The sequence below is a fragment of the Nothobranchius furzeri genome, chromosome 3 (genome assembly GCF_043380555.1).
Source record: "Nothobranchius furzeri strain GRZ-AD chromosome 3, NfurGRZ-RIMD1, whole genome shotgun sequence".
NCBI lineage: Eukaryota > Metazoa > Chordata > Actinopteri > Cyprinodontiformes > Nothobranchiidae > Nothobranchius > Nothobranchius furzeri.
The window spans coordinates 63,253,431-63,281,230 of record NC_091743.1 but is presented as its reverse complement, the minus strand read 5'-3'; the positions used below and the strand labels follow the sequence as shown (position 1 = coordinate 63,281,230).

Genomic DNA, 27,800 nt, shown 5'->3' with positions numbered 1-27,800 from the left:
TTGTGTGTAATGAATCTAATATATATGAAAGTCTAATGTTTATCAGTACATTACAGAAAATAATGAACTTTATCACAATATGCACATTTTTTGAGAAGGACCTGTATTTTCAAGTTGTTACTAAGATAACCTAAACAGCAAAAACACTGTGTTTCCTTGATAAGTACCTTCATATTGTATTTTATCTGTGCTTTCTGCAGGATTTCTCAGTTGTCTGAATTTTCAAGTAACAAGCAGAGGCTCAACCTCCCTTTGCTTTCAGGATTTCTTCTGCCCTGAGGCATTTCACGTTGCAGTTCATCACAAGAGGCCATATTCCCCTGCAGCACCATCCAGATAAAGGGACGCAAGAAGCTAAAACAACAGGTCTGAAAGTAGAAAAGATGTTGAAATTGAAAGAAACATTGATGCCGGCCATAATGGAAACATGCAAGGCTGTACCTTAAACTGAGTCTTTGTGATGTTGGTGATCTCTGTCCAGATTTCTGTTGAGGGGAACCATCAGACTCCCAGGTTTCTCTCTGGATATCAAAAGAACATGGAAGCTTTAGTATTAGCATTAAAACGGGTTATAATTAAACAATTTTGACTAAATATAGAAAATGTTTTACTTGACAATCTGCAATTTACTTTAAAGCAACACTAAAAAAGTTTTAACACTTTGAGCTATTGCTTTCAAACTGGTTTCAGTGAATCTTGAGCAAAAAAACTTGAGCAGTTACACATTGGACAGCCCTCTGCAGCTCTCTAATGACCAGGGGTCTCATTTATAAAACATTGTGTACAATCCTTACTAAAACCGTACTTAAGCTCAGCAAAAATAATTTACTTACGCCAAGTAGGTTTGTGACCTATAAAACATGGAGTACGCACAGCTGCACGTAATTTCCACGTTATAACTCAGAGACTAACGAGAAAGGTTTTCAGCTGCTTTTTAGTCACATCCCGCCCTAAACACGCCCACTTTCTGTCATAAATGGTCAACAAAAAGTGCCCTTGGATCTCATGTGTATACATAAGCTGGCTTGTTGCAACATTTCGATCCCGACTGCAGATCAAGGAAGTACTATTTCACAAGCAGAAATTGAGGTACTTTTGGGTGAGGTAGAAAAATGAAAGGAAGTGCTTTTGCAAGCAAATAAGAGAAAATCCACGAGGTGGCAGAGTGTTGCTGAAGCCGTCAATGTTGTGAGTTCTGCAGAGAGATCTGTGGCAGATATAAAAAACTGGTCCAATCAGGATACGATCCCCAGACTCCCGGGTGAGAGTCACACTTGCTAACTAGTCAGCCAAACAGAGATCTCCCTTGAACAAGTTGCCAGGGCGCATCATCAATCGGGTCACAGTGACAGGACGCTCACACTATCACAGACGCATGACACTGGGTGTGTCCGAATCCACGGGAAGGATTCTTGTAAGAGCGCATTTTGAGGTCGAAGACGTCACAGCGCAGTGACGAGTACTGTCCGAATTCCAAGAATACTCATTCTCGCCTCCTCAAATACGTCCTCGCTCTGCCCACATTTCGAGGACGGGTCATTTGTATCCTCACAGAACAAGGCTATCCCAGCATGCTTTGCGCGGCGGCTGTGGATTTTCAACAGGAAGAGATTAAGGGGAGAGCTACAAAGTTTTAAACGTAAGTTTGTTAAAAACAAGCCATAGAAACCTAAAAAGCTTAAAGCGGTTCTGTTTGTAGACATTTTTCGTTTGTATATTTGTTTTTTTAAATAACATTTTAGGCAGAAATCAGCCAGAACGACTTTGTATCGCGGGTCCCGTTTATGTGTGTGTGTGTGTGTGTGTGTGTGTGTGTGTGTGTGTGTGTGTGTGTGTGTGTGTGTGTGTGTGTGTGTGTGTGTGTGTGTGTGTGTGTGTGTGTGTGTGTGTGGCGAATTAAACTTGTCATTTGTTTTAGGGACAACAGAGTGTTTTTATTGAGCTTGGAGGTGAAGAGTGATGCTGTTTACACATAAGTACAGTAGTTCTTCTGTGTTCTGCTGTATAAAAGTAGTTTTACATTCAGGGATTTACACAGCTGACACGTTTTAATGAAGTAAAATTGTTTGTGTGAAGAATATATTTTTTATCTTCTCATGTGAATAAATGTAAACATGTGTTTATTGCCTTTTTGTCTCCTGTGGTCTCTGATTTTCTCTGTAGGACTGCAGGTGTCCAGGGTCAAGAGAGGCTTTACCTGGTGGTCCTCCTGGAAGAGAGGCCTTCTACTGTCATCATGTTAATGTTATTTAGCTGTTTAATATTTGAACAGGTTTATTAAAACAAATACTAACTGATAACTCTTTCTGGTCATTGATTTTATCACCAGATTTATTATTACAGATGCTTTTGAACATGTTACATGAACAGAAAATGAAAATATGGTAAGGAGACAAGATTATTTATAATACGTTACACTTATTTACAGATCAAAACCAGTATGGACCAGTTATGTACGGTTAAAGCAGGATTAACCTGAGTGACTCTTCCTGGATCATTTATTTAAACTGAGTGAGCAGGAAGTCTTTATCAGTGCAGCTGGATCTGCTGCAGGAGGATCCAGACGTGGATGGAGGGCTGGAGCAGACCCGTGGCTGGACGTTTCTGGTCAGAGGAACATCATACAGGACGGTCTGCAGAGAGAGCTTTGGGACGCTTCCTCTCACTGTCCACTCCATCGTCCATCCACAGGGACAGCTGGGCTGGCTCAGACGACGGCCGTTACATCTCTAAGGTGTATTCAGAAATATGAAATGAGGAGATGGTTTATGGATCCACTAGTATAACAATTGTGACTCTTTGCAAATAAAACCACAGTGTTGTTTTTAATAGAGGTTCCTACATAAATGACTTGCCTGTTAACAGTAGTGGTGGTTTGCTGGTACCTCCACACACATCTTCCTCAGGCTCATCCTCCGGACCCACAACTTCACCAGCACAAATGCAGATGTGCAGCACAGTGCATGCTGACCTGTAATAGATTTAAAAAGAGTGTTTTTTAATTGAAAAATGTAAAACAAAACAACCTGCAGTACACGGGTTCTGTTCAGTTTAAAGAAAAGCAGCAGGGAAAACTACATAGAATTTACATTTTTAAGACAGATCTAATCATTATTAGGCTTAAGTTGAATAAACAAATGCACATTGAAAACACTTCAATGCTATTTTATTTAAAAGACTGTTTTTAAAGCATTTTACCCCCATTTGATGCAAAATAAGAAGTTCTAAGGTTCAATTTACATTAGAAAACATCCTACTGCATTCAACATTTATTATTCATTTGGTTTATATTAATTACCTACATGATAATACTCTGTAATAATGTGTTGTGTACATTTCACCAGTTCATTCTGTAGCTTAAAACATACATGAAATGATCTAAAGTTAGCATGTAAGTCCTGAAAGCTTCTAGAATAAACAAAGTTACTTTACCTGAAAACGTTTGTGAACAAACGCTGCTGATGGACGTGAAGCTGCCGTAGCTCCTTAATATTCCTGCTCAATTTTTGCTAGCTTTAAGCATTTTTCCTTTGCGTGTAGCTGCCGCCACGGCTGTGACGAGACCTACGGGCCACCGTAGAGGTGAAGGCTAGACTGTCCGAATTCAGAGCCGCTGGGTTCCGGTCTTAGTTGTCTAGCAAGGGCTTGCTAGGCTGGCGAGGACCCGTACTCATAAGCATCCTGCCCGTGGATTCGGACACACCCATTCTGTCTCAGTCTGTCCCCCTGCTGATATTCAGCATACCATATTCTGCGCTTCAAGCTGTGTGTATGTGTGTGTGTGTGTGGGGGGGTCTTGTTCTGTGTGCACAAGTGGTACAAGTGGTATTGCTGCTGGAATTCATAACTGTATCCTTCTCAGCAGCAGCACTGCAGGTGCTCTCCATGTCCAAAATGTGCGTAAGCCAGGCCCTTAGTACACTTAAATTTGCGCACATTTTTCCGCTACGTTTTCTTTTATAAATCCCAAAGTTTGCGTGTAAAGTTGCTTACACAGTGAACATCTGCGTGGCCAACACTAGTTTGAAGGAGCTAAAGGAGGCTAAAAAATTGCTGATGGTGACCTGGCTTTGTTGCTACTGGACTTGTAAGTAATAATAATTTTTTTCTCCAATAGTGTGGATCTTTTTACTTCTTGGTATGTTTAGTAACAGTTGACTAGTGTTAGCTTGTCTTTAACCCTAGCTACAGAAGGGTTGTTTACAACAGTTGGAATTCTGCTTTCAACCAGAAGGAGGGAAAAGCGAGAAACCTATTAAGTGTTACTTTGAAACCTTACTAATGAAGATTCATTTTTTCTTAATTAGTACAATTTAGTTTTGACACACTGCAGGGCAAATGTGCTTCCTCCTCTGTTTCACCACCGCCTCCCAGCTGGCTTCATTGTGCATTCTCATTGTTTGAGGGTATCGGGGGGAGCACGGTCTCCAAATGCCATCAGCAGAAGAGGTCTGCATCCGCACTGTTTACTGCATTAAGCCTCTCTTCAAAACATGCCTGAAGATGACAGGACACAGAAAGAAAATTATTCAAGCAGGAAGAAAATCCCACACTCATCTGAGCTACATTAAAGAGAAGCAGTGTGGCTTTAAAGGGCTGCAGCAGATTAAAGCATCGAGCTGCTGCACCCTGATCATTTCATCAAAGAAATCATGTAAAGTTGTTTTCTAATTCACAAATTCAATAAGAAATGTGTTTAATTCACAGATTTTAACACATATTTGTTGAGCACAAATTAATGTGTTCACTGGGCTGAGCTGTAAGGAGAGAGTGATCAGATCCACTCAGATGAAGAAACGTGACTCATGTGAGAAGGTGAAATAATTTGCAGGTGAGTAAAAGCTACTCAGATCACAGGAGTGCATCAGCCTTAACGATCAATGGGACGTAAACCCTGTGAGTTGTGGCTTTTAGATTTATTAAAGTATAAAGCCTCTCTGGTCCGGCCACGTTAATGTGATGCACAGTGTGACTGAATTTCTGCTGATGATGGAGAAAAGGTGATCCCAATATTTTTGTTACAAGAAAATAAACGAGAAAAGTGCTGTTTCTGTAGAATAAAGTCTGATTTATTCAGGGAAAATTATCAATATCAGCCGTTTTCAGATCAGGTATTTTACATAATGAGTGAGTTAGGCCGAGTGAGGGCCAGTGAGGAAATAAATGTGTGTGTGTGTGTGTGTGTTCAACCATAAGAGATCAGAAGTGAGTCACAGAGCCACGGCGTGAACTCTTGTGACATCCTGAGCTATTCCTGGCCTACATGTTTCATGACACAAATGCACGATAATCGGACCTTTACTAAAAAGTCGTTATATAATACAAATGGAGAAAAGAACACACAAGTGGGTCGTGCCGTGAAGAGAGTCTCTAGTGAAACACTGGACAGATTTGACTGGAACATTCAGAAAATAATCATCCATCAACAATCATATTTCTAGTTATTATTTATTTATTTGTTTAGTTTTTATAATTTTATCGAGGCAAATTCAATTGACGGCTGCGCAGTGGTTAGAGCTGTTGTCTTGCAGCAAGAAGATCCTAGATTCGCTTCCCAGCCTGGGATTTTTCTGCTTGGAGTTTGCGTGTTCTCCCTGTGCATGCGTGGGTTCTCTCTGGGTTCTTCGACTTCCTCCCACAGTCCAAAAACATGACTGTTAGGTTAAGTGGTCTGTCTAAATTGTCATAGGTGTGTGTGTGTGTGTGTGTGTGTGTGTGTGTGTGTGTGTGTGTGTGTGTGTGTGTGTGTGTGTGTGTGTGTGTGTGTGTGTGTGTGTGTGTGTGTGTGTGTGTGTGTGTGTGTGTGTGTGTGTGTGTGTGTGATTGTTTGTTTGTCCTGTGTGTCTCTGTGTTGCCCTGCAATGGACTGGCTCTCTGTCCTGGGTGTACCCTGCCTGATTGCCCATTGACCGCTGGAGATAGGCACCAGCCACCCCACCCCCTCCTCTCGCACAGAACCCTACGTGGACAAGCGGGTTCAGAAAATGGATGGATGGATGGAAATTCAATTGACTGTGTTTCTCAAACACATTTTTTTCATTGTATAACCTTATATTCCTTATTGCCCTTTATTTCCTGTGACGCCAACATTTCCCCACTATTCTATTCTATTCTATTCTATTCTATTCTATTCTATTCTATTCTGTTCTACTCTGTTCTATTCTATTCTATTCTATTCTTCTATTCTATTCTATTCTATTCATTAAGACTGAAGCTGGTGTGACTCAAGGGGACTGCTGCAGCTAATTTAACTTGGAAAAATGTGTTCCTTACTTTTTAAGGTTCATTTTTAGTTTAATATTGATGAAAACATGCACCCATATGTGCAAATCATAAAATATAAGGTTTCCTTTGCGTTGCCACAAAATAACAAGGTGCTGGAATTATCAAACCTTGCTCAGCTGCTGGTGTTTTCTGCATACTTGTTTTTATCTGCTGCAGTTTAAGAGAGGAAATAAAGATGAGCAATTACAGCAATTCTAAAATGCCTGAAGCATCATTCATCTGTCCACACAGATTCAATGAAACGTGTGCATCCAAAGGCACAAACACAACAATCTATGCAACACATGACACACACACATAAATACAGTCTTCCTGCACATGGAGACAGACACAGTCACAACTCATTACAAATGTGGGATGTTTTCAGCCACCAGTTAATCATCAGATCAAACCCTGACTCCATCTGTAGATGGGATGACAACAAACAGCACAACATGGTGTTTCTCATTAATTGGGCCTTTAGATGCTTGGTTTGTGTTGTTTATGTGGCACAGACATGCTTGTTCAAGTGTAGCTGTGGTGGGTTTGCTGTAAGTTTGATGAGCAAGAGTGGAACATCTGGAGGCTCCGTGATAAAATCATGACGATGATAAATGAATCACTAAATAAACAAATAAATGATTGGTAAAACATTCTAATTATCATGCTGATGACAGTATTTATTTAAACAAAATAAAATAATCAATTTACTGTTTTTATTTGTTGACTTCATGTTTAAGGAAAGCAATCCTGCAGAATAAAATGAACCGAATATATAATTTTCCTTGCAGTGACTTAGTTACAGTAAAGCACAAAGGGCAAAACAAGTGAAGTCATGCTTTAATAGATCTGTTGTAACAAAGTTACAGTTCTGTTATTTACTGTAAAAACCACTGCGACTCATCCAGCTGTTGTCATTTCACTCTTGTTGCATTTCAAGAGAGAGCTAAAGTTCAGATTCAGTTGTGAAACGAAACTGGGTGATAGACAGACAGACAGACAGACAGACAGACAGACAGACAGATACTCACACAGCAAAAATCTAAAATGTCTATTATCGGCTTTACAATTCACCAAGGGAAGATTACAGATCCAACAATGACTATCACACACACACACACACACACACACACACACACACACACACACACACACACACACACACACACACACACACACACACACACACACACACACACACATGCAATTTACATGAGAGAAAACAGAGGTAAAAAAAACTGGTATAGGGGTCCCTTTATTAATGTTACTTAGTGCATTATTAAGTATTAATAACATATTAAACAAAGCATTAACAATCACTTATTATTAATGTTAATATGAAGTTATGAATTACTAAGCAGACATCCCCTAACCGTTTGGCTTTCGTCCTAACCTTAATGAGCAAGTCACCCCCTACAAGAAATTTACTTCACTCCCTCTTCATGTTTGAAAAATGCAACAAATGCTGTTGCCTAGCAGATCGAGAGGGCGGAGCCCCTAACAAATACACACACACACAGGCTCACAATGACATTGTGACATCATAATGTACCAGTTTACATCATAGCATACCTCTTAGCCAATAGCGGTGGAAGATTTAAATTCCAATGCAGTGCAGAGGTTTTGACAACGGCGCAACACTGACAGTTTTAAGCAGAATATTTAAATTTGAACTAAGATGCACTGAAGTACCAAATTATTGACCACACGTGTCTGCAGCACAATTAGACACACATTTATATAGTTTATCAACAAAAAAAAAGTTGATTTGGGGGTGACTTGCTCTGTAAGCACACTTAATAGTTAATATTATCGTGAAAGCTAAATAAGAGATCCTTTGCTAATTAATGCTTAATAATGTACTAAGTAACGTTATTAAAGAGACCCTTTGTTTATTAATGGTTACTAATGCATTAAGTAATGTTAATAAAGAGACACTTTGTTTATTAATGCTCAATAATGCACTAGCATTAATAAAGAGGCACTTTGTTAATTAATGCTTAATAATGCACTAACTTCTTAAAAAGATACTTTGTTTATTAATGCTTAATAATGCACTAAGTACCATTAATTAAAGATACTTTGTTAATTAATGCTTAATAATGTACTAAGTAATGTTAATAAAAAGACAATTTGTTCATTAATGCTCAATAATGCACTAACGTTAATAATGAGACACTTTTTTAATTAATACTTAATAATGCACTAAGTAACTTAATAAAGAGAAACTGTTAGGTATAATTTTACTAAAGAATGCACACCAGAGAAAATAGGTTTAATGCGCTGCAGCAAAGAGTGGAGAGCGTGATCAGAACATCGCTTTCCAACTCTGCAGTCCACTCCCACCACAGCACTTTTATTCAGAGAGAAAACCTGAGGACAAAGACCTATTCATCATGTCCTATGCTAACCAATAACAACGTTGCTTCTGAGCTGAAGCTAACCAATAACAGCATTATTTCTACCTAAGGCGGGACCTTCTAAAGAGGAAGTCTCAAGTTATACGGGTGGCTGCTAGAACCTAACATACCCGATGAAACATCCCCCATGGAGAAAGAGCAAACTTTATCTCTCAGAAGACATTTCAGGGCCTAAACCCTTAAAAAGAACATTTAAGAAAAGTGAAATATGAAAAAACTCTAACAGTTTTCCCCCGAAATGCAACTTTAAGTGATAAAAGATAACCTTAAACACTACTCGAGGACTTTTACGCCTCCTGAATAATACCCAAATATGAGTAAAAATGTGAACTTTTACGTAGCTTATAAGGGTGTTAAATAGAACCCTGGTATGGATAAATGTAAAAAATAGAAAGTAAAAAGTAAAATAGAATGTAATAAGTAAAATAGCAAAAATAGAAAAATACATTTCCATATCAAAAGACCTGAATAAGATCTTAACAACCCAAAGATCAACCATAAAAACCTAAGTAATTAGGAATTATGACATACCTTACCCAGGCGCGATTTGGAATGTCCAAACAACCTAACGATTTTAGCTTAGCTAAATAACCAGACAACCACACCTACATTTTACCTTGTGGGTAATTTAACATAGGTGTATCCTTGATTTATTAAACTAAACTGCACTTCGGTACCTCCACCATCTAGGCCAGGTCAGTCTTCTCAGGACCCTGCTGTTGGATCAAAGTGGAATTTAACATGTTATTCATGATCATTTTACCAACCATGAACCTAATGCAAGGAAAAATGCATACCATAGAAACACACAAGATGATGAGAATTGCAATCAGGGGAGCACAGAACCTAAGTAAAACATGATACCAGGAACCGCCAGTAAGCAGCGCAAACACCTCCTTCTGAAGCAAAGAGGAGGTCCAGCGCCATCTGGTGTTGCATTGCCATAGTGCGAAGAGCTGCCTTCTCAGGATCGTTTGCCATCATAGAGGTGAGATCATCCAGAATAGCAGTAATGTCTTCCAGACACCACCAAACCTTGTTCATTCTCTTTGTCAGGGCTGCCGTTCCCACCATGGGAAGGAGGGTGTAGAACTATCCCCGTCCATCGCTGTACAGAGGTTTTCGTCCGTTGGTGTCAGAGAATGGCTTGTAGACCTGAGCAGGTTTGAAGTCTCTTCATCACAGATGATTGGGTCTTTAGGTTATTGCGCTTTCTGTGAACGCCAACGAAGGTGGTTGTATCCGAGCCAAGGTGCACATCCCACACCATCCTCTCGGCAGATACAGGTACATCTTCTGTTCGCATTGTCACACGTAGCCTTTTGTCCCACTCTTGTCCGTAGTGCTGACTGGTTTACATAGATCAAACCAGTGCCGCAGTGTGGCCAATCTGTGTCCACGAGCCAGTGAGGACAGCAGACATTATCCTCCTTGGTTTAGTATGGCAACAATGGGAGCTTATCTTCGCAGTTGGACTCACCCAGGAACTTAGTGGTTTTGTCGCATTGGAGGTGGAGGCAGAATGGGTCTTTAGTCTGAGCTCTTGTGCGTAGCAGGTGCAGGCCTTTCATTACTGTTATGCTGGTTGACGTTCTGAATGTTTCTGGGTTTATCCAGACATGAGTTAACCATTGATCCTTGCAACAATGTTCGGTATATTTTAGGCAATGGGTAGTTTTGTTCCGCCGCTGGAGATAGAGTGCTTGTAGGAGACAGATGGTGTCATTCACCATGGCTGGAACTGCTGTCAGTGTGGGGTTGCTGTCGGAATCATGAGGCATAAACAAGCAGACATAACAGCTGGTATCGAAACTGAGTTTTTTAGCTGTTAGGTTGGCCATTTTATACCACTTGTTGTCGAGAGGTGAGTGGTATTCGATGAGGGCTTGTTTCCTTCTGAGCCCCGCTGGTGTGCTTTCCAGGACCAGAAGCAGGGTGTACACCCCCACCAGGAACCACAGCAGACCAGCTTTGATCCATTTTATGTTGAAAACCCCATGTTGTCTGTATCACCTGTTAATCAAGCTCCTTTTGTACCTTACAATGTGACAGATGAATTCAAGAGGGTCGCTCAGCAATCTTTACTGCAGTAGGAGTGGTCAACAGGACCTGAAAGAGGCCTGATAGGGAAAAAGTGTTTTTTCATTGACATTACTGCTTAAAAATCATAACTGCCTCTTTAAGTAAAACACTTGTTGCTTCATTAAATGCAAGATCCTGTGCCAGCCCTCCCATCTCAACAGGGAGGATAACGACCTTCCTCAGACCATGCTGTTCTGTGTTATCGGCTACACCCCCATGAGAAATAGAATGTTGACTGAATGCACCTGGTTTTGTATGAGGAAGGTGTGACATTGTTTTCACTCCCTACATTAAACAGCTTTCCACCTGATGTAGCAGTTTAGGAATGTGATGTGATGTGCTTTGTGTGTGCTTTGTAAATAAAAACCCTCAGAAGACGACGGTTCGCTGAGACTGTGTGAACCAGGCTTACATGTATGATCATTGCTTCACCTTTCTCCCTTTGCAAAGTAAACTGAACAGTAATACTGCTCTAATCCTCTCTGCGTTTGACTTCTCTTAAGGTGAACTAGTTTTAATAAAAAATAACCCAACATTTTGGTGCCGTGACCGACCGCACATTGTCAGCCGAGGGAGGCTTTCTCCGGGGAGACGACGTGGCACGTCGCCTTCCTCAAAGCCCAGCGGGCTGAATTGCTCCGCTGGCCGGCTGTTCTAGCTCTGCTGGACGTCTTCCGCCATGGCTCTCGTGCGTTCGGATTTCGGGGTGGAATCCAAGTGCACGGGGGGGAGTAAGCACCCTTTTTGATACGCATCTTTTCATAACGTTATTTGGCAGAGTGATTTGCTCTGCTATTCAGGCTCGAAGGACACTTCGAGCCCTGACGGGAAGTCGGGTATTGAGCCGGTCCCGGTTAAATACAGCGTGAAATAAATGTGAAAAAAAAAGCTGTACTGACTGCCGTGCGGAACGGGTTGTAAACGAGGCTGACTCGCGTTATTCAGTCATACCCCTGGGATTATAAAGTACACCAGCTTGGTGCTAAAAATACAGAATAAGCAGGACAAAGGGAAAAAGCCGCTACATTTGGATAGCAATCACTAAATAAAAAGAGCCGCGTTAAAGCGGCCACTATATCCGCGTGACACAGGGCTGGCAACTTCTGTGTTGACAAAGAATACAGAAATCACACTGTCGCTTTGATTATTAAACATTTTTAAGGTGCTGCGGAGATACTAAAGTAAAATACGATCACCGCTATATTTGGCTCGAATGAAGGAAATCAAATTCTAAATTAAAGTGTTTAATAATGGAAATATCAAATCAAAATTGGACTGTATTTTTCGTGGTCTGTAGAAGCGTGTGGTTTGTGGTTTGGTGGTTTTGTTCATTGTGATCAAGCTGTTGATTGTGTTTAAGCCACTGGTTTTGTATTTGTCGTATTGTGGTTGAGGTTGTGTGTTGTCTGGCTGTGGACTCTCTCTGGTTTCTTTGTGTGTGTGTGGGAGCTCAGTCTGTGTGTGTGTGTAAGGAGGTGCCTGGTGGAGGTTCTGTGTATGTGTGTGTATGTGTGTGTATGTGTGAGGAGGGAAAACGCTGGTCTTACGGTGCTTCAATGTTCTCTGAAAAGACGACTCAGATTTTTGCCTTCGTTACCAGCCTGATTTTTTAATACTGTTCATTTTAGAGTTTACCGGTGTCCTTCCAGCTTTCTTCACTAAACTAGTGAACGCAACTTTATAAATAAAATGGGCAACGCAGCGTCAGTTGATAAGCTGGAGGGGGACTTTAAATTTATGTATCGTAAACATCCAGACAGTTTAAAGTTTATGGAAAAATGGCGCAAAAAGTATAAAGTTGACAGTAAATTAAAAGGTCAACAATGGAATTATTTAGTCTTTGTCTACAAGGCCAAAGCTGCGGCAGCCACAGGGAGAGACAAGGAGAAGAAAGAGGAGCAATTAAGAGTGGCAATGTGATGGCTGGATGAGACAGAAAAAAGGCAAGCAGGCATTCAGAAGAGAAAGGACAGAGAAAAGGAAAGCAAGGGTGAAACAGGGAAAGTATCCCTTGTGCCACCTCCTCCACCTTTTATCCCTCCTCCGCTTGCTCCTTCTCCTCCGCCTTATCAAGGCGATCTAGCTGCGGATAAACCACTCCTCGCAGCTGGAGGGCCTTCTGCTCCGCCTGCGGAAGAACCCCCGCACCCTGTTAAACAGGAATTAGTAAAATCCGAGAGGGTGCAAATTGTTAAACGTAAAAAAGAAAAATTGGTTGAACCACCCACGGTGGTGATGCGTCGTGTTGCCGCGCTGGAGCGGTTGTTGTCATCAATGAGCTTGCACTGGGATATCCAAGACTACTCCCGAACTCCCACTTGATGGGCTTGTGGTGGCTGGGACCACTTTTCACGTGTTTGCCCCACTAATCCGCATGTCCGTGGTAGAGGACGAGTGAACCAAGGAGGTTATAATAGAGGTAAAGGCTCCAAAAGACCAGAAAACCAACCTAGCCGTGTGCATATCAATCCCCAGCCTGATCACTCCCGTTTCAGCCAGAAGTCAAGAGGCACAGCCGGCCCAAAACGAGAGATATCCCAAACAAACAATTACGGAGCTAGTAAGGTCTTATCAATTGAGGCCTGAAGGTTAAAGCTACAAAATGACGATGAAAAATATAATTTGAACAGGTTCTCCAAATTGTGATTTATTTGTTTTGCTATCTAGCACAGCTGTTGATTGTTTTCTCTTCATCTGAGTCTCTCTGTTTGGGTTTCTGAAAATCCAACCATTTTCTTTCTGTCTTGGTCGCTATTCACTGAGGTGCACGTGTAGAAAATTATTTTGTAAATTGTTAAATGTTGCCCATCAATACTTGTTGCGATTTGTTTCACTTAAAAAGAACATTTAAGAAAAGTGAAATATGAAAAAACTCTCACAGACACTTTGTTTATTAATGCTTAATAATGCGCTAAGTAATGTTAATAAAGAGACACGTTGTTAATTAATGCTTAAGAATGTACTGCATAACATAATAAAAGGATCATTATTTTAAAGTGTTACCAAAACCTGAATTGTGTTCATTTTAGGCTTAGCAGCAAAATAAAAACCTAAGACTCTCCATGGCAAAAAGTACACACTCTGGCATCAGAGACAATAAAACAACATACTGATAAATATTCCCGGGGATTAGAATAGCTCAGTGAGGTGTTCATTAATCTGATATAAACAGGATCAAACACAATTTATAAATTCAATATGTACATACCAATATTGATTTACATCATAATGTAAATGAAATTACTTTCTAATAGTTCTAAAACTTGCAACTCTAATAATAAAAATACAAAAGCAAACCCTTCAAATCATCCTTAGAAACAAATTTAAATTCAGATGTATGCTAAACAAATGGTAATCCGTAGAGATTAAGCATTACAAGTAAATGTATTCTGTATTTCTGCTTCATTTTCTCCATTCTACTGAATTACAGCAAAATGTGAAACTGAGCAGGTTCCATACGTAATCATGGAAACATCCAGGTATTGTGTATCTAACTGACGTTCAGGTGCAGTCAGTGTTGTTGTGTGTTGGTGAGTAAAAGTAGCTTCTGTTTCTTCTTTCAGAGGTTTGGAGTAGCTGTGTTTGTGGCTAATGGAGCATTTTCTTTTGATGCTTCTCTCTGTCCAGGGTGTACCCCGCCTGATTGCCCATTGACAGCTGGAGATAGGCACCAGCACCCCCCCCCCCCACACACACACACACACACACACACACCCCACACACACACACACACACCCACACCCCCACACCCCTACCCCGCGACTCTACGTGGTTCAGAAAATGGATGGATGGATGGATCTTCAGGCGTGGATGGCAATGTTAATCACCATGGAAACAGGCATGTAAAAGGTATCCAGCAACCTGCATGAAAGAAAAGCACAGTTACACCACGCTGACCACCAATATGTTTTTACAGAGAAATAATCAATAGCACCTTAAAATGAAGTGATTTAACGATACTTTTGATTTCTGTTGAGTAGTTGACGTTTTCTCACAAACCTCAGACACAATATATAATCATTTAGGTGTGACTGCGCCTGGCATTTCCTTGTTTTTGAATGAGTGGTTTAAACCCCCTACAGATGTTATTTGATTGGTTGAAAATCACTTTTATTCACAAATGTTCCAAGTTCTGATGATGAACTTATTATTACCATGTTGTAGTTTCAACAGCTTTGTGACAAAAACTTTAACACTTTTGCAAACATTTCCTTTGGCAGACTCGGCTAATTTTCCCTTAAAACTAGATCACGGGTGGACATGTGGCTGCAGACTAAAGATATGGATCTGTCAAATCTGCTCACAGATTTTGGTGAAACTCTCATGCAAAATATCAATTCCTTTCAAAGGATGGAGGCTAAAATGTCAGAGTGAGTAAAACATCTTCGCTGACATTTTGGATCAAAGTCAAACTGAATATTGAGCCACAAGGAGATTAAAGTTTCTAACTTGATACTTTTCCAACAGTGATTGGTGGGTGAAAGCCAGTTTCCTGCACTGCACTTTGATTCTAGCTAAATTGACATTTATGGCAACATCTCTCTCCAGCAGCAACAGAGATGCAGGAGTCCAGCCTCCTCATCAGCAAAGAAGTTGGATCCAGAACATGTCAGGAATCTGATTGGAAGACTGGAAAAAAGGTCACACATTGTGGTGTCTTGATATTTCAAGATAAGAGATTTTAAACATTGACATGTTGTTTGCAGGATAAGAAAACATACAAAATCTGCTCTTTTTCACCACCACAGTGGTCAGATGTAACAGGAAGCTCAGTAGTCATAAGTCACTGACCTTATCAATATTCATCTGGCTGAAACGATTTCATTCTCATAGGCGGAGATCCCAGGGGGGGCGGGGGGGACGCCCCCCCCCCCACACACACACACACAAAGCTGTCCCCCCACAAAAGTTATTGTAAACACATAAATGCTATCAGTAAACCTGTATTGTCTTCTAAAACCACAACGTAAAAGTTAGTCTGCAAATACAAAACAATGTGTTTTTAATTGTTGAGAAATTATAGTCCACCCCCCCACCCCCCCAATTCCTCAAGTTGGTATGGTCGGTCCACACGCGCTGTTTGCCCTGCTCACAGCTTCACAGCAGCCCGCAGGCTCACAGGAAGCTGGAATCAAAAAGCCAGCGGTTTCCAACAGTAAGTCATTTATCACACGCTTCTTCTACAAACTTAAATATGTATGTCAAATGTGGTCATAAATGTCAAACATAGACACCGATTATCTTTAGATTTTGATCACCGGTCGGAGATCCCTTTATGACAGACCACCAACACCACAGTAAAAAAAAAAAAAAAAAGTTGTCACTTCATGTTCTCTGGTCATTCCAGGATTATTCCACTATTATTATTCCAGTCACTAAGGTGATCAAAGGTTCCTTTTTCTGGACACGTACGCTTTCACGGCCTGCCCCTGGAATCTGCGGAGCATTTATAGATCGATGAAAATGTCCGCGTTTCATCCTATTTAGCAGATGAATATGGTAGAATCAAAACTAACTGGTCCGATGTATGGAAAACCACAGCGTTTAACCGCTCTTATCACTTCTTCCCCAGGCTCTGCAGTTGTTTACAATATGTCAAAGTGCAGGTGCACCGTGCAGCTTAGGGATGAACTGGTTGCAGCAAATGTGTGGTGGAGGCACGTTGCTCAAAGCTCTCAGTGTAAAACATAGAGCCAAAGATCTCGTTGGCCACACAGACCCAAAAACACTATGAAAACTGAGAAAAGTGAGATCAATTAAATTGAAAGATAAACTATAGAGTATGTCTATGTGTAGTGTATTTGTAAAGTAAATGTTTTTAATTTTTATTATTAAAATTAAACAAATATTTCAAGAATATATTTTTAGATTTTGTGTATCTTTTCGTTCAGTAGGACTTAGATAAAGTTATTAAATATTACAGAGTTATTCTCTAATAGCTTACAAAAATTTCTATGATTTATTAAAGAGATTTCAGTCATTTTGATACTTGACTTGTGAAAGCTGATTTGAAGTTTGTTATTTTTTTCTAGACATATTTAGAAGGAAAAATTCAAATATATTAAAATCAATATGGAACTATTTGGATTTTAGTAGCTTTCATGTTATGTGATTTAATACAATTTTAATTTGACATTTTATGTTCTCTCTCTTTGTTGTGAAAAAGTTAGATATGTTTTAGTACTTAAAATTAATGCTTTGCATCCGTCCACACGTGTAGCTGTTGGTCAGCTAATAGCCATGTCATTTCAGGACATGTTGCTTCAACTATTAACAATCTACTTTTAAATCTTTATTCTGAATTGCTTATTCTGCTTTAGGCCACAGTCTTGTTATTGAAATTAAAACAAAAAGAAAAGATGCTTATGGAGATGTACAAAATTGGCAAGATATTATTGTTGATCAATATCCTCCAGCTCCATTCTAAAGACAATATCCCATCTGTGTGTGTGTGTTGCTGTCCAACTGTCAGCAGACCAGGTCAGTTGAAATGGCAGAGAAACGAAAAATGGCAGACATCAGGTCGTTTTTTAATGCTCCAGAACGTCAAGTAAGTAGAAACTTGCATTTTGATAAAGACATCTATAAGAAAGAAATGAAATGCCTATGAAATTGTTTCTAAATGGTTTCATTAGGCAAAGTCCAGTCACTTGAGCACAGGCAGCCAGAGCCTGTCAGACACAGGCACAGAGTCACAGGTCAGTCTCTTATTAGGACATACAGTGCTGTATGTAGAGAGCATTTTTTTTCATGTGCCCCCCAAAAATTACTCTCTGAAGTTTTACTGTTTATTGTCCCCCCAAAACTGAAATGGGATTTCCGCCCTTGGTCATGCTGTAGATAAATCACAAACGGTTGTGAATCTACATTTATTCATTCAATTTAATGTGAGAAGTGGGTCTACAAGTCCAAAAATTAAAGACAGAATGTTCTCTTCATCGGATTTTTCTTTTTAATTATCATGTTTGTGCTAGATTTTAACGAATTATGAATTATTTACCTTTAACAGTTTACTTTTGGTTAATCAAGATATTTTAATTTACTTTAAATGTCTTTTTCATGTTTGACTGAACTTAAAATCTGAATTAAGCAAATGAAAAAAAAGTCCATGTTGTTTGCCTATTGTGGGCTTACATAAAGATGATATGAAAATATATTTCCTAAAAGTAAATGATTACAAACACTGACTGTCTATCTTCTTGACGGCTGAACTATTATTTAAATGTGTTCTTAATTTTTCTTCATCTCTTAGAAACTGGTGTCATTTTACTAGTTTGTTTTAAAGATATATTTGTTGTATTAAAAGGCATGATGAGGAGCATATAATTTATTTTATTTATTAATGATTTTATGTGTTAACCAGTGTGGCATTTTGTTAGTTTGAATGGAATATTTTCCCTCAACAACACTGACAACTACATTTGGGGAAACATGCTCTCTGCTGGCACAAAGGAGAACAACCAATTGCGGGTTTAATTTTGTTTGTGTGTGTGTGTGGGTTAGGGGTTTTCTGCACTGGTAACAAGAACCGGTTAAACTGTTTAAGTTTAGATGTAAAATCTCACAAGAGTATTTATTTATCATGTCTAAAAATGAGTTTCAAGTGTTCTGTTTGGCTTTTACGCAGCTTGCTACTTCATTTCCCATCCTTCCTTGCACCATGACGTAATTTATGACGCATATTTTGGTCGACGGGGGGAAGCACACAGCTGATCCTTCCGAGCTGATATGAATGAGTGGGGTTTAATCAGAAGAAAAACGCTTAATTCAATCAAAACAACGTGGTAGTGAATATTCGAAGTGTCGCGAAGTTGCTCTCCTGAAATGTAACATTTAAAAGTTTCATTCTCGTGCTTTGTATTATTTTAAGTCGATTTTGTGCCCCCAACCGGAGCAACGTGTCGTAAACAAGTGTTGTAGTTCGTTTTCTAAATGGCTCTTCCAGTTTTGCACAACACCGGCGTGCTTTACAGAAGAATACTGGCACAGTTTCCTCAGGATATCAGCTTAGCTTTTGCCTACGGATCAGGCGTTTTTCAACAGCATGGGACCAGCCAAGGTCAAATGCAGGTAAGAGTTTTTAAACGGTGATCTACAACGCTGCTACATCATCATCATCCTGTAAAATAATAAAAGTAAAAAAAATTCTGCTTTTATTTTGAGGAGAACAATGCAAATGTTTAACTTAATATTACTTTAATATTATAATACTATTTGTTCATTATTCAACCATGTGTTGCAAAAACTTTATTAGCAAATTAAATCGTGACATCAGGTCACAACCATAAAAACGAATTTATCCCTATGTATTTAGACATTGTGTCCTCATTTATTACGTGAAACGTGTTTCCTGTTGGATCAACCTCCTCCATCTGTGGATGCAGAAAAACATGCTGGACTTTGTGTTTGCTGTGGATGATCCAGTGACGTGGCACACCATGAATCTCCTGCAGAATCGCAAACACTACTCCATCCTGAAGTTCCTGGGCCCCACGATGATCAGCTCCATACAGAATGACCACGGAGCTTCAATGTACTATAACACACTCGTGCCTGTGGATGGAAGGGTAATTCTCGTGATTTTTTAAGACGGAATATTTATTTTCTGTTTTGATTTCTAAGGATAACTCTACTAATGATTTGGGTAAGTTCTAAACCTTTAACTAAACACTCATTTTCTGTTTAAGCTAATCAAATATGGTGTAATCAGCACAGACTCTCTGATTGACGACCTCATGCACTGGAAGACCATGTATGTTGCTGGACGCCTTCACAAGCCGGTCAGTAGCTGTCCTTCTCCACCCAGCTGCTGTAATAAATCCTCTCCAGTCAAAACTTCTTAGGCTTTTTGTATATATCCATGTGTACTTGCTGCATGTGCTTTGTGCAGGTGAAGATGCTGGTGCAGAGTGAGAATGGGAAGCTCCGTGCCGCTCTGGTGGCCAATCTGAAAAGTGCTGTGACGGCCTCCTTCCTCATGCTCCCTGAAAGCTGCACTGAGAAAGACCTTTTCCTGCAGATTGCTGGTCTATCTTATGCAGGTGTGTAACTTATACAGCTCCTTAAACCTGAAAAGTCACAGACTTTTTACTTGCACGTGCACAATAAAAGGTTTTCATCAGATCAAAGGTATTAACTACACAGTAGGGGTGGGCGATATAGCCTAAAATCTATATTGCGATATAATTTGAAAAATGTGCGGTAACGGTATATATTGCGATATGACTTTCTTTTGTATATATGTCAAAATGACTGTTTCTAAACATACTCGCGTCGTAGTTGCATAGTGTGTTATTCCTTGGAGTTCTCGCTTTACTTGCTCGCGGACATTCTCGTACAGTTTTGGCATCTCTGTTTGGCTGATGTGTTTGCGGCTCGGTACCTCGGAACGTGGATCGAGTGTCTTAATCATGTCCCGAAAGCCGCTTTTCTCCACTGTAAGGAACGGCACCATGGCTTTCGGGCCGCGGGGGAGGATTGCTGACTATTTTCAAAGTGAATATCCCCTGCAAGATGGTACCCTTCACCACCATCATCAATAGTTTTGAACTGATTACTTTCGAACTGGGTAATACCCATCCAGTCCTTTGTGTGCTTGTTTACCGCCCCCCTAAATTCAATAAGGACTTCATTGAAGAATGGTCAGAACTTCTGGCAGAAATAACATCAAAATACGAATGAGCCCTGATTATGGGTGATTTTAATGTTCATGTTTGCTGTCCTGCCAAGCCCCTTGTGAAAGATTTTACTGATACACTTGATTCTTTCGGTCTTAAGCAGGTTGTGTCGGTTCCTACCCATAACCAGTCTATTTTAGATTTAGTGATGTTTTATGGGATAAATGTTAATAATTTGTCTGTTGATGAAACTGTCATTTCTGATCATTTTCCAGTTTTGTTTGATTTTGATTGTCCGGTGAGCTTAGGTAAAAGGCCTGTGGTGCTGCGCCAGACACGGGTTATTACCCCGGTTACAGCTGATAGATTTTGTGCTTCTTTCACTGAACTGCCGGCCTCCACCCTATTTTACACCAATCCAGATGATGCTTTGCGTGTTTTTCACTCAGCCGGTCTCATGGTGATGGATACCGTTGCTCCTTTAAAGGTTAGACGCCCTAAGCCAAAATCTGACCCTTGGTTAAACTCTCACACACATGAACTCAGAAGATTATGCAGAAGGTGTGAATGCAAATGGAAGAAGGATAAACTATCCATTTCCCATGAACTTTTTAGAAATGCCCTAGATGAGTATCAGAAAGCAGTCAGGAATTCTAGAAATAAATACTTTGCCAGCATTATTACTACCCATTCTGGGAACCAGAGGGTTTTATATAAAACGCTAAATGCAGTTTTGTCGAGTGATTACTCTCCTACAGTTGCAATCACAGATGATCTCTGCTCCCAATTTTTAAGTTTTTTCTTAGACAAAGTCTCCAATATTAGGAGTCTAATCATTTCCCCTGCAGATGTTCTGCTACCCGTATCAGTTTGTACCGGATGCTTTGACCATTTTGAGCCGATTACACTGCCTGCCCTGGAGAGATTAATATCTTCCATGAAGCCATCAGGATGTCCTGATGACATTGTACCAGCCAGACTCTTCCAGGAGGTTCTTCCAGTGGTAGCCCCTCATGTGCTCAATATTATTAACTCCAGCCTTGTTTCGAGAATTATACCCTCTGTTTTTAAACATGCCGTGCTTCAACCACTACTGAAAAAATCTGGCCTAGACCCAACTGACCTCGGGAACTTTCGCCCCATTTCAAAGCTCCCCTTCTTGTCAAAAGTGATGGAAAAGGCTGTTTATAATCAAATCATGCCCCATCTGAACAACTTTGGCGTCTTGGATACATTTCAGTCTGGTTTTAGACAATATCACAGCACAGAATCTGCTCACATCAGGGTTTTTAATGATATTATTTTAGCCACTGATTCCGGTTCCCATGTTGCCCTGGTGATGTTGGACCTCTCAGCTGCATTTGACATGGTGGACCATGACATTTTATTGTCCCGCCTTGAGAATTTGGTCGGCATTAAGGGATCCGCGCTTGACTGGTTCTGCTCCTACTTTGACAACAGGTCTATTAGAGTTAGAATGGACGACTGTTCATCTCCCTCTGCTGCTCTTCCTTGGGGCGTTCCACAGGGGTCTATCCTCGGCCCCCTTTTATTTAGCATTTATATTATTCCACTGGGACTAATCTTCAGGAAGTTTAACATTAACTTTCATCTTTATGCGGACTACTGCCAGATTTATGTTCCATTGAAGGCTTTTACCTCCATCCAGCCGCTCCTTGATTGCCTGAGTGAGGTTAAAGACTGGCTGTCAGCAAATCTTTTGCTACTGAATGATTTTAAGACCGAGTTTATTGTTTTTACTCCTAATGGCTCGTCTTCCTCCGCTCCTGATTTTTCTGCTCTTCCTTTTAAAATTAGTCAAACAATTGTTAATCTTGGAATTAAAATGGATGTGGCTCTAAAAATGGACTCTCACGTTAATCACATGGTTAAATCATGTTTTTTTCAGCTGGGACGTCTTTCCAAACTAAAACCCATTCTGAATCGGCGCCACCTCGAGACAACCATTCACGCTTTCATCACCTCAAGGTTGGACTACTCCAACGCAATTCTGTTTGGTATTTCAAAAGCCGCATTATCTCGCCTTCAGCTGATACAAAATACGACGGCAAGATTTCTGACCAATACTGGCCGTCGTCAGCACATCACTCCAATTTTAGCAAGACTTCACTGGCTTCCTGTGCACTACCGCATACGTTTTAAAATTTTATTGTTTGTTTTTAAGGCGCTGAATGGCTTAGCACCACCCTACATATCCGAGTTACTCACTCCTTATGTGCCAGGCAGGACTCTCCGTTCAGGTGACCTACACCTACTACAGATTCCCCGTCAACGCTGCAAAACCCGTGGTGAACGAGCTTTTTCTGTCTGCGCTCCAAAACTTTGGAATGATCTCCCACTGAATATCAGAATCTCCTCCTCCATTGGGGGTTTTAAGTCCCACTTAAAGACTTATTTTTATTCTCTTGCTTTTACTACCTAGCTATTTTATCGATGGTTTATTTACACTGTTCTTTTACTGATTTTATTGACTTCTCATGGTTCTTTGTGTTTTGCTCTAGTTGTTTTATTCTTTTATATTATTCTTTTAACCCTATATGTTTTTACCCCTGTACAGCACTTTGGTCAGCTCACATGCTGTTTTTAAATGTGCTTTATCAAATAAATGGAATGGAATGGAATGTCCTTACACAGTTACGTGGTAATGGCATTTGTAATATCAATCCACTGTTGATTATTTCTCTCATACTGAGTGCCTTTAGCAAATGCTTGTAAAATATTGTCTGCTGGTGTGTAAGACCACTTTTTTTCTTACCGCTCGACTGACTGGGCGTTTGTTGAGGACGCAGTTTTTGGCTGTTTTTAGCTTTCTTCGTATTCCACAACGTGCTTCGTTTTGAGGTGGTAAAACAAATGACAATAATAACAAGAACCGGTTAAACTGTTTAAATAAAATACAATAATAACCACAAGCACTTACAGGCCCCACTAAAAGGGGACATAACAGATGTATTCCCTCTATTCGCTAATACTTTCTTCCGGCATACTTTGCAGATTACATTGTTCTGCTCCACATCCGACTCCTTAAAGCCCAACCAAGTCCAAATGACCGATGTTGCACCGGTCTTCTTTACGAGAACCTCCTCCATCACAGACTCCATGCTTTCAGCCTCAACAGATGCCACTTGATGACGTCATCAACATGCGCTACCGCAATAGGCCGATATAGGTAGTCAAAATCTCAACCTTTGGCCAAATTAATATCATTTCTACTGTATACCGTTTATACCGCCCACCCCTACTACACAGGATAGTTAATAATCAAATATGTCTGAGAGATGCTGACTGCAGGAAGCAGCAGAAACAGTAATCAAAAGATGCAGATGGTTGAAGCTGGTGTGGCGTTTTCTGTATAGCTGTCAGTGCCACAGTCTCCCTCTCCCCCACGTCTGTACATGCACCGCCACAGTGATACATTGCCTATTTGGTGCATGTGGGCTACTGTAGCTGTGGTACCTACTCTGAACTGCGTGGTGCTAATTAGTCAAATGTTTTGCGCACGTGGCTTTTAACAGCTTACAGTACAAATTTTTTTTAATCTTTGAGCTAGAGGTTTACCATTGAGCTCAGTGATTGTTGTGTAAGAAACTTAACTAGTTTCATAGTTGACAGCACTCTGCAGCCTTCTACTGGACAGATTCTGCACTTAACAGCTTTGTGGAGCAGTTGGGTGCCCAATAGGGGAAGCTCTAAACCTGGGGTGTTTCTCAATGCCAAGGAACCTTGCTGTGATGTCTTGGTCCCGCCCAGGTTGCCTAGGAGATATGTCATCAGGAACCGCCAAGGCGTGTTCCAATGTTCATGTTCTAACGAGGCGGCTGTTGTCCGTTTGTTAGCCGTTCAGCTAGCTGAGCAAGGATACACAGGTGATGTCTTGTGGCCTAGCCTTGGTCAAAAATTTCCCAGAATACACCGCCGTAATTTCAAAAGGATGGAGGATCAGAAGCCGGCAGCTACTTCGGGGACAAATTTCAAGTTTAAATGTAAGTCAACTAATAGTAGCTATTGGGTTGATATCTAATATGTTTTTATGTCCAAATCAGTTATCTATGGTTGGTTAGTTGCTTAGTAGTTGTAGCTTTGATGAGTAGCAGGTAGTAACTTGCTTACATATTTCATTTAACAAATATATACACAGATTGTTTCTCTTCTAGAAAAAAGGCAAATAAAATCAATCTTTTGTGCTCTTAAAGGGGATTTTAGGATGGTGATTGGAGAAGACAAATCCAAGGTGGCTAATATTGTGAAAGACAACTTGCAGCACTTCAGGATCCTGTACAGCAACATCCTGCGAGACTGCCCTCAAGTGGTTTACAAACCTCAGCAAGGAAAACTTGAGGTATGGCATGGAAATGAGCAGATTCAAAAACCTTGAAGTCTCTTTCCAAAATTTCACCTTAGATATCAATTGGATCATATCCCCCAAACCCACAAAGGGCTGCAGCATGAAAGTCTTTACTTACTGACAGGTTTGGCTAGCTGAGCTTTAGCTGAGGTCACTAGTTTCTAAATAGTACAGCTTGTAAACATTCTAGCTAACCGTCCTGTTCTCTACCTACCTGCTGCCGCCACTCCTAGCCATACCAGGAAATAGTCCTTACCCCAGGCACCACAGTAGCCTGAAATAACACGTTCAGTAAGTGGAGAGGGGGAGCGTTGAGGAGCAGGCCTCTGGTTATCTATTGTTTGCCTGAACGTCATGTCTTTGCTGTGAAAATAGCTCTGGGGAGTTGTTCAGTGTTGCAGAACAGAGGTACAACTCAAAGTTACAAACGTGATGTGTGTGTGTGTACTTGCTAGCTGCTATGAGGTTGAATCTTGCCGGGACATAAAGTTTTATTGTTTTGAAAATGCAAAATGAACCAGATTTTGGATTAATAGATGATAGTTGGATGTAGGCTAATAAATAAAATAGTAGAAAATGACTAAATTAGACCATGTGGTATTAAAGTAGGGTTTGATACAAAAACATTTAGGAAAGGTATCCTTTTATTTACCGTCAGAACGGTTATTACCAGCGTTTGTGCTTTCTGACGAGAAGTCAGCTGTTGGTGTTTCCCTTTGGTTCATTCTAGTTTATGTTCTTCCAGGTGGACAAAAGCCCCGAGGGCCAGTTTATCCAGCTGATGGGGTTACCTCGAACTCTTCAGCAGAAGATCACCAAGCTGGTTGATCCTCCAGGGAAGAACCGGGATGTGGAGGAGATCTTGCTGCAGGTGGCGCAAGACCCTGACTGCGGGGCGGTTGTGCAACAAGGTACACTAATATGGTAGAGATGTTCTTCTAGTGTAGAAATCAATCTTATGGTATGATTCACTGAAGCATTTGTGTAAAAACAGAGGATGTTCATCGTCACGGCTATTACTTTAGTGTCAAATATAAGTAAATGAATTAGCAATATTTCACAAAGTAAATCACAAAACTGGGCGCAGGAATCTTCAGGTTGAGATTACTGGATTATATGAGTAAAAAAAGTAACATTTTTCTGTGTGTGTGTGTGAAATGATAAAACAAGTCTGGTTATGTGTGTTATTGCTGCTTTTACAGGCATCTCATCTATTGTGAAGTCCTCCAGTATAACACAGAGCATTAAAGGCATCGCTACAGCGGGTAGGAACTCTTACTGGATGTGTTGTAGTTTTTTACCTTGTTGTTGAACTTTTCTCTTAAGAGTGTGTTTAGCTTGCTGTTGTGCATTAGGAACTGCCCTAATGCAGATGTGGTGTGTATCTCTAGGCCTGTGGAAGACCGTATCATACAGCTCCAAGAAACTGTTGAAGATGTGGAAGGGCTGGAGGAGGAAATCGTCTGTCTCCCAGATGTCCTGATGCAGATTATTTTTAGGAACCAGACTGTTCCCATGATTGTTTTCCAAACCATCCAGGATCCATTATTTCTTTCCTTTTTTGACTTTGACAAACGGTGACTGAAACCATCCCACTCTGACTTCTGCAATGCCACAGAGTGTGTAAATCTGTACATCTGCCCTTTTTTAAACCCATGATAGTATTAGAACAAGACGGAGACATTTCCAGAGTCAGGCTGAATTAACCTCCCAGTTGCACCAAATGTTTGACCTTTACGGTTTCAAGGCTGCAGTGAGTCAGGACTGCTGAGATGGACACGATAAAACTCAGTGGGAGGTAAAGGGCTGCAAACGTTTACCTCGAGAGAGGAGTTCAGTCACATCTGTGTATTTGCCCACGAAAGTGAGCTGTTTGTGAACACATACCTACACACAGTCTTGTTTTTCTGTCTTATGTGTGGACCACTGATTAACATCACGTATTAATCTAATACTTTTACATGATTTCAGAAACTAGACACATTTCTGGTTCAGCTGCACGTCAGTGTTTTGCTTGGTTGTCTTTCACACTTCTGGCCCATAGGTGGCGATATTGTGCATAAATCTTTGTTTTGTGTTTAAATATAAATGTTTTTTTCTTCACCAGATATTTGACGCTCTTTTTCTGTCCTTTTAATCTAGGAGTGTTAAATTGTAAAAGCTTAGATACCAGTGGTTAACCTCACACGGTCTCCTCAAAACAAGCAGCTTACTTGTATGTCCTTGTTTTGTTTATGTTTATAATCACAACATTCATTTTTAAAATCAGTGTTTATCACAAAGGGACTGGTTTAAATCCTGATCTACATGCAATCAGCTGTAGAGCGATGTGACAAACCCTGGCAGGCTGCTAAAGATGAATGTATTTATGCTATTAGCACTTCGCCCCCTGGTGGACAGTTGACCAGACAAAGTCCCTCTCCCTAATCACCACCAACAAATGCTCAGGGGTCTCATTTATCAAACATTGCGTAGAATCCTTACTAAAACTGTACTTAAGCTCAGCAAAATAAATAAATTACTTACGCCAAGCAGGTTTGTGATCTATCAAACATGGTGTACGCACAGCTGCACGCAATCTCCGCTTAATAAATCGGAGACTAACGAAAATGTTTCTCAGCTGCTTTTTAGTCACATCCCGCCCTCACCACACCCACTTACTGCCATAAATAGTCAGTGCAAAGTGCCTTGTGGATCTCATGCATATACATAAGCCGGCTGTTGCAGCGCTCCGCCAATGACATGGTGACCGTAGATCAAGGCAGAACAAGGAAGCCTATTTCACAGAAGCAGACATTGAGGTACTTGTGGGGGAGGTGGAGAAATGACAGGAAGTGCTTTTGCAAAACAAATAATAGAAAATCCACGGAGTGGCACAGCGTTGCTGAAGCCGTCAATGTTGTGAGTTCTTCAGAGAAATCTGTGGCGGATATAAAAAATAATGATTTGATCAGGATTAGATCCCCAGACTCCTGGGTGAAAGTCGTACGCACTAACCAGTCACCCAAATGGAGATCTCCCTTGTCCAAGTAGCCAGGGTGCATGATCACT

General features: G+C 40.5%; 1 protein-coding gene and 1 long non-coding RNA gene across 3 annotated transcripts; one reads left to right on the top strand and one right to left on the bottom strand.

Moving 5' to 3' along the window:
• Window positions 1-241: 241 nt before the first annotated feature.
• Window positions 242-25,042, bottom strand: LOC139068871 (uncharacterized). The gene is made up of 4 exons (XR_011520125.1): window positions 24,964-25,042; window positions 14,522-14,627; window positions 442-521; window positions 242-368 (listed from the first exon to the last, which is right to left on the bottom strand). It is a non-coding gene; the product is annotated as an uncharacterized lncRNA (long non-coding RNA).
• tamm41 (TAM41 mitochondrial translocator assembly and maintenance homolog) lies at window positions 18,556-26,857 on the top strand. Of its 2 annotated transcripts, XM_015959074.3 has the most exons (8): window positions 18,556-18,836; window positions 19,151-19,333; window positions 19,454-19,546; window positions 19,657-19,807; window positions 24,598-24,743; window positions 25,495-25,660; window positions 25,952-26,014; window positions 26,141-26,857. In XM_015959074.3, exons 1-8 carry the CDS (start codon window positions 18,699-18,701, stop codon window positions 26,230-26,232), a joined length of 1,032 nt encoding a protein of 343 aa, XP_015814560.3. In that variant the 5' UTR covers window positions 18,556-18,698; the 3' UTR covers window positions 26,233-26,857. The 2 variants fall into 2 exon arrangements, with proteins under 2 accessions (XP_015814560.3, XP_054592112.2); XM_054736137.2 differs by lacking the exon at window positions 18,556-18,836 and having other exon boundaries at window positions 19,293-19,410; window positions 19,482-19,546.
• The last annotated feature ends 943 nt before the right edge of the window (window positions 26,858-27,800 follow it).